This window comes from Dasypus novemcinctus, chromosome 28 (assembly GCF_030445035.2).
Source record: "Dasypus novemcinctus isolate mDasNov1 chromosome 28, mDasNov1.1.hap2, whole genome shotgun sequence".
NCBI lineage: Eukaryota > Metazoa > Chordata > Mammalia > Cingulata > Dasypodidae > Dasypus > Dasypus novemcinctus.
The window spans coordinates 26,731,548-26,747,626 of record NC_080700.1 but is presented as its reverse complement, the minus strand read 5'-3'; the positions used below and the strand labels follow the sequence as shown (position 1 = coordinate 26,747,626).

Below are 16,079 nucleotides of genomic sequence, written 5' to 3'. Positions count from 1 at the left end.
TTGTTTCTGCCAGTTACCTAAGGGTACTACCAATCCAGGACCATTTTAAATTAAATTATCTGGCTGAGATTTTTTTTTTCAGCCTACAAAGTGGTGTGGATGTAAGCCTCAAATCCATACAACGTGGAGTTATGATTTCTCAGAGGAGAGTTTTAGTTTTCTTCCAATAATAAGTTCAAGAAAATCTGGTTTTCTTGAAGTCCCCTTGCAGGGTTAAAGTGTCTTTCCCCTGCAGCCTAAAATGAGGGTATAGAGCCTTAGCATTCTAGTCCTATTCAGGGATCTCCTATTATATTTCCCACTTAGAGACACCCTGGATATTATTTCTTATCTCCTATTCACCCTGCAGCTTTCCCAAGGAAAGATCAGTATATCTAGGCTTTGGTTTATATCCTCAAGGTAAAAGCCTGATTTGGAATTTGCTTATAACCCAGGGTTTCTTTACTTCCTTTTAGACTTCTATGGATTCCTTCTGTTCTTTTCAGCCCAGCAGTACATTATACAAAAATTTTAAGATCTATTTTATCCAACTCTTAATTTTAAAATTATCTTTTTCAGAAGTGTCAATCAGATCATGTTGTAGTTTCCATATTACTAAGACAAGTACCATCCAATGAGTTGACTTAAACATTGGGGATTTATTGTCTCCAGGGTTTTGGAGCTAGAAGACTTTTTTCCTCCTGGGTTCCATATAGTTCTGTCTGACCAAGAGTTCTTGGGTTCTTTGGATTTTCCAGCAAATGGCTATGTCTTCTTCTTTCTCTTCCTTGTTCCCGTGATTTCCGGCTTCTGGCTCTCACCTGTCTCTTTCTCTCTATGTGTGAGTTTGTTTGATTCTTTCTCATGATTTCTGTCTATGAATTTAAATTCTCTCTTGTTATCTATCCTGATGTCTTTTGGTTCTTTGTCCATGTTTTCTTTTGAGCATATTTAAGACAATAAAAAGAAAATCTTTGGGGAGTCCAAAATCTTTTCTTCATTGTTGATATTTTCATGTGTTTTCTCTTGCTCTTCTGTATGAGCCATCATTTACTGTTTCTTTGTTTACCTGATATTGTTGAGCACTGGATAGTTTAACATTTAATATGTCATCTCTGGAATTTAGTAGTGAGTGTTCTGTTCATTAAGCTTATTTCTAGCTATTGTTATGACTGAGATTCCTTTGAATGCAACAACAACAAAAAAACCTAAACACCTTTTCCAGTCTTTGCAGATTTGCCTGTGCAAACTCTCCCTTTCAGAGTTTCAGCCTGCCTTAAAATATGTGTAAAGACCAGCCCAAGGCAAAAGCTTAGGGACCTTCTAGTCCTGCACATTTGTCTTACTCTGGGATTGCATGTATGGTCCCAAAAATCCCCCCATCCATGCAGATCCAAATGTCACCCTTCATCCAGAGAACAGTCTCTCTTCCTGGTCCCTTGTGCCACCTCATTTGTCCCAGGCCACCATGACTTGACCATTCTCACATAGTGCCTCAGCAGCCCCGTGAGTTGCCTCTGTATGTAGGGCAAGCTCTGGGACTTGGGATGGTAAGCCTGTAACAAGTGTCCTAGGTACTCCTTGAGAGCACCACCAGACAGATTGGCACAGACAGACATGCACCCAGAATGTGCATAAGGGTTACTCTGCTCCCTCTGGTCCAGGACCAGAGACGTGAACTGAAAGTGTAAGCTTGTTCTTCACTGAGCCAAGCAAAGCAGTGGGTGGAGAAAGGGCCAGCAAGGGTTCCACAAAGTTTTCCACAATTTTTAGGTGCTCTTTTCTTGATTTGGCACTCACGCAGTTAGAGCAACCCTTTAATCTATGAGAAAGATGGTTTTGCCAGAATTTGCTTGTTGTTTAAGGCTTCTGTGAGGGGGATAGAGCCCTTAACAGTCTTATTTCAGCATTTTGGTGATGTCCTACCAATTACTTTTCAACAAATTGTTTTTGCACACTTGCTATGTACCAAAAAAATGTGCTAAATTTTGGGCTTATGAAGATGAATTTTTTAAAAAAGTCATTCTTGTTACCAAAGAATGTATAACCTGTGGGGAAATGGAGAAGTCAACAGTGAGTTATAATCCATGGTCATAAGTGCTAATGGAGAGGAGCCCATGGCATTCTGGGATCATCCTGGATTTGGCATGGGGGACACATTCATGCCAGGTTGGAAGCTTAGCTGATGTTTGAGCAGACTGTGAAGTCCTTGAAAGGAGGTTCTTCAAGCAGAAGAAACAGACTTTGAAAAATCTGGGGCTTGTAAAGGAAGCAACCTGCTTTTGTATACTGGTACATAACAGTAGCCAACATATACGAGGCACTCTGGAAATGTTTATTGGAGAGTAATAATTTTTTCATAATTAAATTTTCACATAATTCAATATTTAATGTGGTTATATTTTCAGTCATTTATATCTGGTCACATATTTAAACTTCTATGCAACCTAATTTATAATTATGGTTGTTCTTGTTATCCTTGAGAATCATTTATAAAGGCTGAAAACTTTATAAACTCTAATGACACTTTAAAAGTTTTAATTTGTAAAATAAGCACATAGATAGCTTTTCATATATCTTCAAAATAACCACTCCATAATTTACAGATTTTGTAAGTTAGCTTATTTAAACATTTGTTTGCTATAAAAATAAATGGCTAGAATGATGTGTGGTTTAGAGCTATGTACCCCAGAAAAACTTGTTCTTAACCTAATCCATTCCAGTGGGTCTGGGCCCACTGTAAGTAGGACTTTGGATGAGGCTGCTTCTGTTAAGGTGTGGCCCAAGTCAACCCGGATGGGTCTTAATCCTATGACCAGAGTCCTTTATACGCGAACAGAATTCAAATAAGGAGACAGAGAAAACTATGGGAAACTAGAAGCTGAAGATCGACAGAACCTGGAAAAGAACGGAGAGGCCAGGAGGGGCTTCCGTGTGTATCGGCATGTGACAGAGGAGCCCAGGACCAAGGATCACAGCAGCTAGCCCCAGAGCACCCATCTTTGGGAAGGCCTCCTGGTGAGGCCTTGATTTGGATTTGATGTGGACTTCTAGTCTCAAAACCGTGAGCCAATACATTCCAGTTATTTAAGCCAACCCATTGCATAGTGTTTGCTTTGGCAGCCAGAAAACTTAAAAAAAGGACTCTAGAACATCTAGAATCATAGAATGTTAAAGCTCAGAGAAATAGTTCAAAATCACCCAATCCAATGATTTCATTTTAGTGATGAGGTTTAATGGCCTTTCCAGGTTCACACATCCAAGCAAAACAGAAAGCCTTTACTCAAATCTGATTTTCTAGGCTTCCAATCCAAAGTTTTGATGTTTTCTACACAGAGCGACCTCTTTTAAGGGCATAGATTATTTTCTTCCCTTTGTAGTGCTTGATTTTTACTAACTTCAGACTGGAGAGAATACATTTCAAACAATTCTGCTACTTTCTGTATAAATTGTGAGAAAATGGAAAAGCAGAAAAATCCAAATTTGTCTTTAATCTGTGTGCCTTCAGTAGTTGCCTGAAATATGCATTCTTTGTAGAGCTTCCAGTTTATATTAATGGTGTGATTTTTTGAACAGACATTTGTACTATATTCTCTATTCTATTTATTTTCCAATAAATAAAATTTTCAGTTCTTATCGGTGATGATTCTTACAAGAGACTTTATTCATGAATTTGTTGTGCAATGAATTTAAGTAGATTTGTTTTAAGAATTATGTGAAAAAAGTGAATTATCCATATTTCACATTCCAAGGGGTACCCAGATACTCTGTTCATGCCAAGCTATAGTGGTCTATATTTGTTGACTACCCAGTGCCATCTAGTGTCTTGTAAGGGAAATAACTGAATTTTAAACCTAAATAACATTTTTTCCCTTAAATAGTAGTTCTAAAATTTAGCCAGTTGTGAAATCTTAACATTAAAATGAAGTTTCATGAATAGTATGATGTTTGACTCACATATGGAAAGAAAGATGAGAACAAGTTCTTACCAAGTAAAGCAAAGATACTTGGTCAATACCAATGAATCTGATTGTCCTATTTGACTAAAAGGTATTTTGTTTTTTGTTTTTTTTTAAATAAATTGTAATAGTCTATTTTAGTGTTTATTTTCCACCAAATCTATTTATTTCTCCAAATTTGCTTTTTTAGAATGGAATAATAGTTCCTCAGTTGAACCAACTTATTATGACTACTGCTACCAATCTTTTCTAGTTTAGGCTGTCTGATTTAAGAGTATATATGAAATTTGCAAAATATTGACTAGCTTATGATAGGGTTCTGTGAAAATTGAAAAGACTGAATTCTTCCCCTAACATTCCATGACCTCTGTTGGACTGTTTTTTTGGCTTTTTGTGGTGAACTCTGCTGTGCAATTGATCTAACTGAGAGGCTCGGACCAGTAGTCGCGTTGCCCCAGGGCGCTCTCAAATACAGATGAGGATCAACAACAAATATTTGTGAATTTTCATGTCCTGGAAGCAGTTTGTTTTCTTCCCTGGAAAGCAAGAGGTGTTTGGGATTTAGAACTTAGAATATTTTCCTTGTTTTATCTCCAACCTCTAAAACATGTTGATTAGGAAACTTTCATAGGTTGATATAATATTTGAGCTGGAATTAACTTAAGAGATTGAGTACAGCACTGAATTTGACATATAAGTTAAATGCATTACATAGGAGTCCTTACTTCATAAATCTAAAGTACTGTTTTTTGATGTTTTATAAGGACAGTTTTTGTTCGCCCTTCTATGAAAAGTGTAATATTTTTGTCTTTTTAACCTGAACTTTCCAGCAAAATCCTTGTATCAAACATTATAATGATTGATTTTGAAAAGTAAACCTTATTTCCTTAGTAAATTTCTTTAAAATTTCTTTACCCCAGTTTTTGCTAATGCAGTAAAGCAAACTCTCCACCAAAGAAAAACACAAAGCTTATAAAAATGTGTTATAACTATTTAAAACATTAAGTCTAAAGCAAGACTCGCCTTACCAAATCACAAATGTACTATAAACTTACCATAATTAAAACAGTGTGATAGACAAATAAACCAATTTTACACAATTGAGAATTCATAAATACACCCAAGTATACTTGAGGATTTAGTGTATGATGAAGGTGGCAATTCAATTAGTGGGGAAAGGCAGATTAAGTAAGTAACTTTCCATTTAATTACTTCTTTGGAATAAATAAAGGTAGATTTAATAAAATATTCCCATACCTGAATAAGTATAAAATTCAACTTCTAATTTAGAGGTTTAATATTGATGCCTTTTCTATTTGCAATAATAGCTACTTATCAACCCATTAAAATCTAAAAGATCATGAAGAACATGCTATTACAGAACACACACTCTAAACCAGAGATTGATCCTCCATCAATAATAGATAATGTTACTGAAGGGAGCTTTTGCACAGGTGAGTCATACTGCAGAAAAAAGGTAGGAAAACACTGATTAAGAAGTAGGAGAGGGTGGACTGAGAACACCTCAGAAACAGTTTCCTGTTCTTCATTAGGTCCTTTTTCCTTTTCTTCCTCAACTTTTGGCCCTCCCATCACGACTTATTCAGTGTTTTGTTAGCATCTAACTTCGGCTCTCCCATGGAATCATTTTTATTTGATAAATGTGAGCAAGAATCATGAGCTATTTAAAACAAGTGTAAAGTTCCTGTTGTCAAGAATTAGTTAATTTTTGGTGAATATTTCTTTATCCACAAGGAGTTTTTCAGATTCTATCAAGAAATTGACAGATTTCTAAAATTTTTCATTTTCAGTGTGCTTAAAGACATAGAATAGCATTCTCTATACTCTGGGTACAGTTTTTATCTTTCTTGTACATCATTTGTTCTTTGTGTCCTACATAGAGGTAATAAATGCCTTATAATATGAAATATCAAATAAATTTCCATGTAAGAATATAGGAAAGTGTACGTTTTCTATCATTCTTGAGTTTTGAAGCTGAGTATAAGCTGAATATATTACCCAGTCATTAAGGGCCTATGGCTATGTCAGCTAACCAGAGAAAATGGATGTCGTGTATCTTTGAACAAACAGAGCCAAACGTTACGACTCCCACCCTCCAACTCCCTCACCCCATGCCCCACCCCACCGCCCAAATCCAAAACTACTGTTGGGAGCTCCTTCCAGAGTTGACTTCCTTTTATTGTCACAAAAGTTCATCTTTAAGAGTTATCTGAACCACTGGGTTCAACTGAAGTTCATTTCCTGCAATTCTGTCCTTGGTCGTGTAAAGGAACCGCTGCTCAGCATCCTTCCTATGATTAACTTTCTCTTAGTTTGAGAATCATTGTCCATTTTTCTTTTCCTCCAGGCTAAATATACCATATCTTTTGAACTTTTGTCTTGCTATCATCTTGTTTTCCTATGCTTGAATCATTTTTCTACTCTTCATCTTTTCCAGTTTGCTATCATCTTCCTTAAGAAAGGGTGACACACTGAATTGTGTTCTGACACTGATAGATAACAAATCTAGTGAAAGTCTCGCTTCATCTATGCCGAGTGTATATTAGTGTGCAATAGAATTACAGTAACTAAAAACACTGACGCTGATTTCTGGCCTTTTAAAAACTGCCATTTCTCATCTTACATGAATGTAGTTGATTTTTGGCTCTGTAAATGTATACCCTGCATTTAAACATTTTAAGCTTAATCCTTTTTAAAAGACCCACTTAAAGTATGTATTTTGCAATTATTATACATACTAGCAAATGCTACTTAAGACCCATAGTCCTAACTGATGTCGATATACTTGTGAATAAAACTATTTTGAATTTACAGTTTAGCCTTTTGCAATGGTAAATTAATTCAAGCAGCGTTGGTAAGCCAAGGCTCTACTTTCCTCCACTCTCCTCCCAGTTGACTTAGCCAAATAGCTCTTCCATTTTACGATTATAAGATTTTTTTTTTGACAAAATGGTTCTCTGATTTTGCAAAGTTTGAAAACCAAGTATCTAGTAAGTTAACAAATATATCCAAACTTACTGTCTCACCCTTAGAACTGGCTTAGTACTATCAAGTATGTTTTAGTTCCAAAGGATTCCCTAGTAGTTAAAGGGTCTTTAGCCTTTAAATTACAACAATACAATTTAATAAAACAATTAGGTGAAGTCATGGGAGAATTTACTTGAACTTTAATAATTTTCAAATAGGGTAGATAATCGTAAAATGATTATGATAAAGCATTGCCCCCAATCCTTTGTTAGTTTTGCTTGATTACAATTCTTATTTAGTAGAAAATTATTTTAAAAATATATGATTGTTAGTGGGTATAGCTCAGTGGTTGAATGCCTGCTTCACATACATGAGGTCCTGAGTTCAATCACTGGTACCTCCTCCACACACACATGATTGGATTTAGTCAGAATAACTAAGTACTTTTAAATAGTTTTAGAACTTTACCTTCCCACTTAGTCATTTGAAATGTTTGTTAAAAGTTTTTGTCACAAAAGGAGCAAAATGTTTATCTAGAATATTCTGAATCTGAAAATTTATGAACAAGTCAGTTTAAGGAATGTGAGTGACTGAGGCTTAAAAATGAAGAATAGTTTTCTACTAAAAGCAAGATTTTTAATGAAAATTAAAATTATAACCAGATAATTTTGATTCATAGCTACTGATCCTGTCTTCAGATATATTTATCAAGTCTGTAGGGAGATTGGGTCCAATGTTTGTTTCTTAATGATAGTATCTTGAACTCAATTACAGAATTCAATTTTCTCATTTTAATATCTGCTATGTGTCAAGATAGCAGGCTATTTAAAGAGTTTCTGTGCCTGGACATTTGTTGAAAGCCTGTCAGTCACCTGCATTTTGTTTCTTGGGAATATGAGTTATGTCACCTCAGATAGTCCAGTTTGATCAATGCCAAGCACCTTTCTTCATTTTTGCTTGGCTCACAGAGTTCCTCTACTAAGTTATGTGCAGGTGTATTTTGTACTGTAAAAATATACAATAAAAGTCCATAAAACATCTTCTTCTTCTCTTCAGAGCCTTTGTGTGTTCACACCACCTGGAGTAAAGGAAGGAAAACCACGGCTCATCCCTGCTGGTCCCATTTCCCAGGGTACCACTATATCTGCTTATGTAGCCAAGTCCAGAAAAACACTGCTTGTAGATGACATCCTGGGAGTAAGTGGCTTTTCAACTCTTTATGACATTTTTATCCTGAAGGGCTTAATTAAGAATGGTGTCATCATTCTGTTGTTACAATTTATAAAATTATTATAAAATTTATAAAATTTATAAAATTAAAGGATTAAGCAAGATGCTAAACAAATGAACTTACATGTAAATTAATCTGTTGTACTTCAAGAACTAGATTTGAGTAGTTCTTATTTTGACACATCTGCATGGTTAAGCATAAAATGTATATTTATATTCATGTAAACTAAGTGGCTGCTTTTTTTATATTTCATATCCTGCTTGGATGTATATGAATGAGTTAGCTGTTGCTGCATGAGAAAATACCCCTAATTTTAGTGGTGTAATACAGCAACTGTTTGTTATTTCTCATGAGTCTATGGGCTGGGCCATTCTGATCTGGGCTAGATTCAGCTGGGTTTGTTCATGATCTGAGGTCCACTGGCCATCAATGGGGAGCTGGCTGGTCTTGAACCAGTCTCAGTTGGGCTGATTCAGTTTTCTATATGTCTCTGACATCCCCTTCAGTAAGCTCAATCTGGTAAGTTCTTATGATGGTGGCAGGGGTCCAAGAGAAGTAGAAACATGCAAGTGAGTTGTCAAGCTTTTGCTTCCATCACATTTGCTGTCTTCTTATTGGCCAGAAAATCATCACCTGGCCAAGGCCAGAGTCAGTTTTGGAGGGTGCTAATGAAGAGTGTAGATGTAGGGTGATATGAAAAATCAGGGCCCTTCATGGAATGCACTCTTCCACATTATAGATGGACATTTTGATGAAATTCCACTTCTTAGAGCACAGACTTGAAAGGTAACAAGAATGCTAGCAAATATATAGGTATTGTGAATTTGCTCTAAAAAGTGCTAAGTTAGAATCATAAAACCTGAGTTCTATTATAGTTTTGGTTTTGCCACCAATAGTATGATCTTGCTGATATCAGGAAACTTTATCCAAGAAAGCAATGGTTAACAGCAGATACTATTAACCATTCATTTGGAAATGTCCTGTTGTGTATGTTAGTCTTTAAAAGTTCTGTATATTGCAAATGTAGATTTGTATCAATCTTAATTCATGAAAATTTTTCATTTATGTCTAGTATAAGAGCTTCCTAGAGACAGCAAAAATTTTACAAATAGAATTGGGATTTTTAATCTTAATTCATTCTATTTTCGTATATTTGCTTTGATTGAGTTTGCTAAACTAGAAAATTATGAAACTGAAAGTCAAATTACCAGTTTCATTTCTTATGATAAATAATTGATAACTATTGGTTAATTTGAATACTTAATATGTAATATAGGCCTTTGAGTTTCAATTAGAATGAATATTATTAACATACACATTTGTGTTTATTCTAAACCCTGAAAATAGAAGAGAAAATAGTTTTATATACAATTTTCTTCATGCAGTATTTACGTTTGGAATAATTTTCACCTGCAAATTACCTGTAAAACCTTTAGAACTGTTTGAAATATAAAAGGTGATGAATAAATGTCATCCATCATAATTACTTTTATTATTTCATGAAATTAACATGCATTCATTTATTAAAATTTTGCTTACAAGGATAGAGCAATATTAAAGCAATACATGGTTAAGGTAAAGTAGATTTCATGATACTAAAGATAGGCATCTCTTATGATGAACATCATCCTGGGGTTTTCCTTTGAAAAAGGACTGCTTTTTATTGATTACAAGTATCAGGCAATGTCTGATAGTAATAAGAGTCACAATTAATTATGTTTCTTAAACTGAATTTATATAATTTTCTCTTCTGTTTTTCAGGATGAACGATTTCCAAGAGGCACTGGACTGGAGTCAGGGACTCGTATCCAGTCTGTTCTTTGTTTACCAATTGTCACTGCAATTGGCGATTTGATTGGTATTCTAGAGCTGTATCGGCACTGGGGCAAAGAAGCCTTCTGTCTTAGCCATCAGGAGGTGACATCTTAAAAATTGTTTGTTAGAATTTTTAGTACTGCCTAGCTCATAAAACGTGCTTGTTAATATTGTTAAATGAATGAATGAATATTAAAAATCACGATTCATTTAACAGTGTTTTGATGCTAATACACTTGTTTTGCAGTGATATAGAAATTCTGGTTAAATTATTAATGCAATTGTTTTTCTCAGTAAGAATCTATTTTAATAATAAAAATGGAAATATGCCACATTGTGAACCAAATTAAGTAGTAGGATGACTTTGGAAAGTCTTCACATTCTGGTTGTCCTTATGGTTTCTGAAAAAATATCCTCTTCCTGGAAAAGAAGCCTGAAAAAGTGTTCCAGAGTCAAATATATTTAGAAGACAATGAATCCCATTCACTATTCACCAAATCATTGTTGGCTTATATAGGGAGTTAGGATGCAATGCTGGGTTGGCAGTTCTCCGAGCCTTTAAGGTAAAACAAAAGCTGACAGCCACATACTGCTTTTGCTCACTTTCCCCCTCATCAGTGTACCAACAATTAACATTAAAACCAAATCCCGAAATAGTATCTCTCTGTCATACCCAGCAGAAGCCCAAGTCACTGCAGTGGCCTAACACCCTGTCCATTTGCCCAGATGACCACATCTCTGTTACTCTAGCTCTGCCTTACTTGCTCCAGCCACAATGGGCTCCTTGAGCAAAGTTGGCAGGCTAGGCTCCAGGGCCTTTGCATTTGTTCACCTGTTTGGAATGCATTTGCCCTCGTTCCTGTGTATAGCCACCTGATTTAGGTCCTTCATCCCTTTCAGGTATTTTTTCAGATGCCTCCTCCTGAGTGCTGTACTTTACGTACATTTGAGTGGCTTCCACCCAATGAATAGTATCCTTCTCTTCTGCTTTACTTTCCTCATTAGCACCCTTCACTAATATACTATGCCTTGTATTTACTAATAACTCTATTGTCTTTCTTTCTCCTTGCCATACACTGTAAACTATTCTGTTTTTGTCCATGGTGGTGGCACTAAGCAAATATTTGTTAAATGAACGAATGATGAAAGAAGTAGAAGAGCACTAATTGTTTATCTCGTCTGCTAATATTTACAAAAGATTTTTTTTTGTTGGAAATCTTTCATTATTTTAAAGTGATGGGAGGACATTATAGTTGTGTCAAATGAAAGGGAAATCATTTTACTTTAAAATCATTAGATTCCTTGCTCTCAACAACCAACTTCTCATCCTTATTGTCCAAAATTAAAAGGAACCAGAGAGCATTAAAACTAACTATATAGAAATGAACAATATGAAAGAGAAACCTTGTAAGTATTTGGTGCTTTAACTTGGTAGAATCACCAAAAGCTTAATGACCTTCGAAAATTCTTCATATTACATTTATACCAGAGTCTTTTGTTCGTATACTGACATGCAACTCATAAAAAACTGCTTTCCGGTTGTTTTTTAGGTTGCAACAGCAAATCTTGCCTGGGCTTCAGTAGCAATACATCAAGTGCAGGTGAGTCTCTGTGATGTTTTCACATGAATTTACTAAGAATAATTGTTTAAAGAGAAATAAAAAAAAAAATTAATTAAAAAAATGTAGCAGTGGTGGTTGGAGTGAAGGTTAATAAAGGACCTAATGCTTTTTTAAAAATTGATTTTGGAATATTTATTCATTTTAAACATTTTTCTTTACTTATATTTACTTGCTCCCTGCCTTAAGTGTCTTGCTATTGTATATATTTATATATAATTGTAAACAATTTATTGCATAAATGGTCAGTGTATTAATCTTTTTGTGATATTAATTTGTTTTCCAGTGAAAGGTCAGGAGCAATCTCCTGTTGGGAAATGCATTGATATTTTTACATCCATGTTCCTAAATTAAAGCTTACTCTACACTAAATGACATATGAAAACAATAATCTTAGCTTTCAGATAACTTTCTCTTAAATACATATTCTATGTTAAAAGATCACTAACTGCCTAGAGTTTTCCTTTGTCATTAGTTGTCTTTAGTATCAATTGACAAAGAGATCAAGAAGGCCCCTAGTAGGAGCAAAGAGATTTGGCAACCCTACAGTTTTCCTCAGGGAAAGTGAAGGACTCGAACATGATAGCCAAAGAGCACTGCCTTTTTTTTTTCCTTTTTTTGGTTTTATTGTTTTATTCCATGTCAGTTAACTTGGGTTGATGAGGAACTGCATGATTGAAAGAAAAATAGGGTTATTAAAAAAAAAAAAGGATGATAAGGCCTTCACTGAATCTGACAGTCTCAAGAATAATGGACTATGTACCCAAATACAATATTTTGAAAGTGTAGGTTAAGTTTAAAGTAGTGTTCAGGTGTGGCTCTGGAGGCAGACTACCCTTTATCTGAATGCTGGCTCCACCACTTAGTAACTCTGGGACCAGAGTGAAGTTCTAAACTTCCTTCTGTATTAGTTATAAAATGTATTGGGGGGATTAAAAGAGAAAATAAACATAAAGTACTGTTAACAGTGCTTTGCACATTTATGCATTCAATAAATATTTGTTGTTAGGGATATTCTCACATTGTAAACCAAATGATTACATTAGACCTTTAAAAAGAAATATGGCAAATAGTATCCTGAAAGTTTTATTCTTCAAAAAGCAGTAATCATTTATATTTAATAACCATTATATTATATACCAGGTGTGCAGAGGTCTTGCCAAACAGACTGAATTGAATGACTTTCTACTCGACGTATCAAAGTAAGCATTCATTCCGGGGGATGTAGTAGCTCTTATTGACCACTGGTTTAAATTAAGTGCAGGCCGTGACACTGGTAGACTAACATCTACTGCAGCCAAAAACCGAAGCTCAGTCTTTACAAGTAGTCTGGTAAAAATGGTTGATAATATTTTGGACTGTGGAGTTACATTCACAGTTGTACACATATGTGTTGATATTCATTTGCAATTTGATATGTAATTTTCTAAATAGACTCACTCAAAACATACTAAAGACACAAAATATTTATTTTTGCAGGAGAAAACTGACAACAGTAGAGGGAAGAGAACATTTTCTAGTTTATTATTTTCCAAAAAAAGTTCTTTGTGGTATTTTCTACAAATGTCAGTAAATTAGAATGTATTATTATTATTATTATTTTACTTTTCCCAAAGACCGTGACTCAATGCTCCCTTTTTGGAAAATGCTCCACTTCCCTAATGTTTGACCTGGAAAAACTCCCTAGAGCTGACTGTGGAAGCAATTAGATATTTGTTGCAGACCAGGCACATATTGGTTTTCCTTGCTACTAGAGAGATCTTCTATGTATCTGAACCATCTACTTAACTGTTCAAATAGAAAAATGCCCCAGGGTGTGGTGACTTCAGGTTCATGTCCTCCTCCACGTTTACTGAGGGAATAATGTACGTTTGTCCATGGCCTCCAACAGCAGTTGTGACGTGTGTTCTCTCTCACATCACTATGGCAGCCCTTAATCTATTCATCAAGAGATATTGTAATTCCCATGACTCATTAGTTGGAAGTTACTTGTTCATGTTGAACTTATCTTTTGAAATATAAAGTCAGAAAAGTATGGGACTGATTATGTAAGCCAACTAACTCCTCTCCAACAGAATTAAATGTCTCAGGGACACATGACAGTATTAATTGAAAATGTATTGAAAGGCACATTGTGAATCTTCTCCTGCTAATGTATTTGAATATTTTGCAAGTCTTTCAAAGGCTAATTAAATCCCTCCTATGATACTTTACTTATTCCCTCATGATTTTCTCCCAGTGGAAAATCCATTTACTTCACCGTCTTCCTTGAAATGTATTCCTCAATGTGCAGTGTAATTAAGTGTGTTCCAAGGTTCAGTGTCTTCAAGCTTAGTGGTCCATCTTTTAAATAAAATTCATTGTTTGTTATTTGTGAATATATTGCTCAGTTTACATGAATCTAAACCAAAAGCAGTACCTAACCAATAGCATCCTACTACTTTATGTTTTCCATTACAATCAACATGTCTGTTGATTTATCTGTTCAAAATCAGATTTACATTATATATACACATATATACCATACTTCTCTAATACACTTCTTGCCATTTCTAAAAATGAATATATTTTTTACTTGTGTAAAGTCATTAGGTAACTTTTCTGATATTTCTTCTCAATTCAGTTAGACTACATTTTAAATTTCTCCAAATTTCTAGTGATAATTTATATTTTAACCAAGGTATTGAGGATTAGTGAATTTAATTATTTTTATTACAGATCATGGTTATTAATGAAAATTTTAAATATGGTCAACCCAATTTTGTTTCTGTATAGTTTTAGATAAATGCTACAAAATGGCTATGTTGGTGCTAACCAATATAATAATTACTTAATGAATCCTCTGGAATTTGAGTTCTTACAATAAGATCATTGAAAAAGTTTCTTTTATTGCTTTAAAATAATATTAGTGATTGTTTTCACCAGAGATGAAAAATCAAGTCACAAATATCTTTAAGTTTGTAATTTAAATGTAAGCAAATCTACCATGTGTATTCAAAGTCTAGTTGTTGCTGTGATCTAAATAATATTACTTACAAGTTTCATTTCCTTTTTTTCAGAACATATTTTGATAACATAGTCGCAATAGATTCTCTACTTGAACACATAATGGTAGGTTGGCTGCCTTTTGTTTTACAAATTACTTTAACATTAGATCCATGCTCCCAGTATGCGGTGTAACATTTTAACCTATTACACCAATGAGTTCTTTTACACATTATGAAAAGGTGTTACTTAGTGATCTGGGGGTATCATCTTGCTTCATTTTTTACTTCTGATAATTTGGGGGGGTGTCTTTGAATATGTGAAAGAAAAATCTCAGTCTTTTTCTTTATTGCATGAAGGAGACTGATACTTTGAAAACACATTCAATTTCTTTTTATATTCTCCAAAATACCTTTTGCATATAGGCTATATTGTGGATTTCCACCTGATTGTAAAGTTCATTCTACTTAGTTTTTTTCTTTTTTCCATTTTTTTATTATCTGTTTTTTTTAAGATAATAGATCACACAAAATTTTACATTATAAAATATAAGAGGTTCCCCTATACCTCACTCCTCACATCCCCCACTCCTCCCACTTTGACAACTTCTTTCATTAGTGTGGTACATTCATTACATTTGATGAGTACATTTTGAAGCTTTGCATTTGATGAGTACATTTTGGAGCATTGGATTATAGTTTATGTTGTAGTTTACACTCTCTCCCAGTCCATTCAGTGGGTTATGGCAGGATATATAATGTCCTGCAGTATTATTGAGGACAACTCCAAGTCCTGAAAATGCCCCAGTATCACTCCTCTTTTTCCTCTTGTTCTTCCTTTACTATTTTCTTTTGCATTTAGAGAATATTTTAATTTCTTCAAGTGATTATTTCACTGTAATTGTTGGACTTATTTTCTTAGTTGTTGCTTTAGGGGCTTATCATCCAAATTTTAACTTCTCAGACTCAGCTTCATATATACTAACTTAATTCCAGTGATATAAAATTCTCACTCCCAAAAAGCTCTATTTCCTTTCATACTTTTTGTACCATTAGTATTATTAGTAATACACTGTCTTAGTTTGCCAAAGGGCTGCTGATTCAAAGTAGCAGAAATGGGTTAGTTTTATAATGGGAATTTTATTTTAAGTAAAAAGCTACAGTTCTCAGGCCATGAAATGGCCAGATCAAGGCACCATCACAAATGGTTTCCCAACAAAATCAGCTCCTGTTGATCCTGGCACGTTCAGGATTGGGAGCGAGATGGCTGCCAGTCTCTGCCGATGTCTCTGCCTTCCCCTCCAGGATCTACTGTCTCCCAGAGCTCAGCTTGGGCAACCAGGCATAGGGCTTCCGGCCTCCTTTCTCAGCGTCTAGGGGTTTCTCTGCCTTTCTGCATCTGTAGGCAAAACTGGGGTACTCTCTTTCATATGGTGGGGCTCCCTTTTCCTTTGTCTGTCTCTCTCTGCATCTCCTTCTATAGCACACTCCCAGCAAGAGGGCG

At 34.9% G+C, this 16,079-nt stretch overlaps 1 protein-coding gene across 8 annotated transcripts in view; it reads left to right on the top strand.

Annotated features, from left to right (window-relative positions):
- Positions 1-16,079, top strand: part of PDE10A (phosphodiesterase 10A) — a 763,936-nt gene that overhangs the window by 634,453 nt on the left and 113,404 nt on the right. For all 8 annotated transcript variants that reach the window (XM_004465920.5, XM_058289686.2, XM_071212528.1 and 5 more), the window contains 5 exons: positions 7,983-8,123; positions 9,919-10,074; positions 11,523-11,573; positions 12,735-12,793; positions 14,651-14,702. In XM_004465920.5, coding sequence (XP_004465977.2) covers positions 7,983-8,123; positions 9,919-10,074; positions 11,523-11,573; positions 12,735-12,793; positions 14,651-14,702 — 459 coding nt within the window. The remainder of the gene's footprint in view (positions 1-7,982; positions 8,124-9,918; positions 10,075-11,522; positions 11,574-12,734; positions 12,794-14,650; positions 14,703-16,079) is intronic.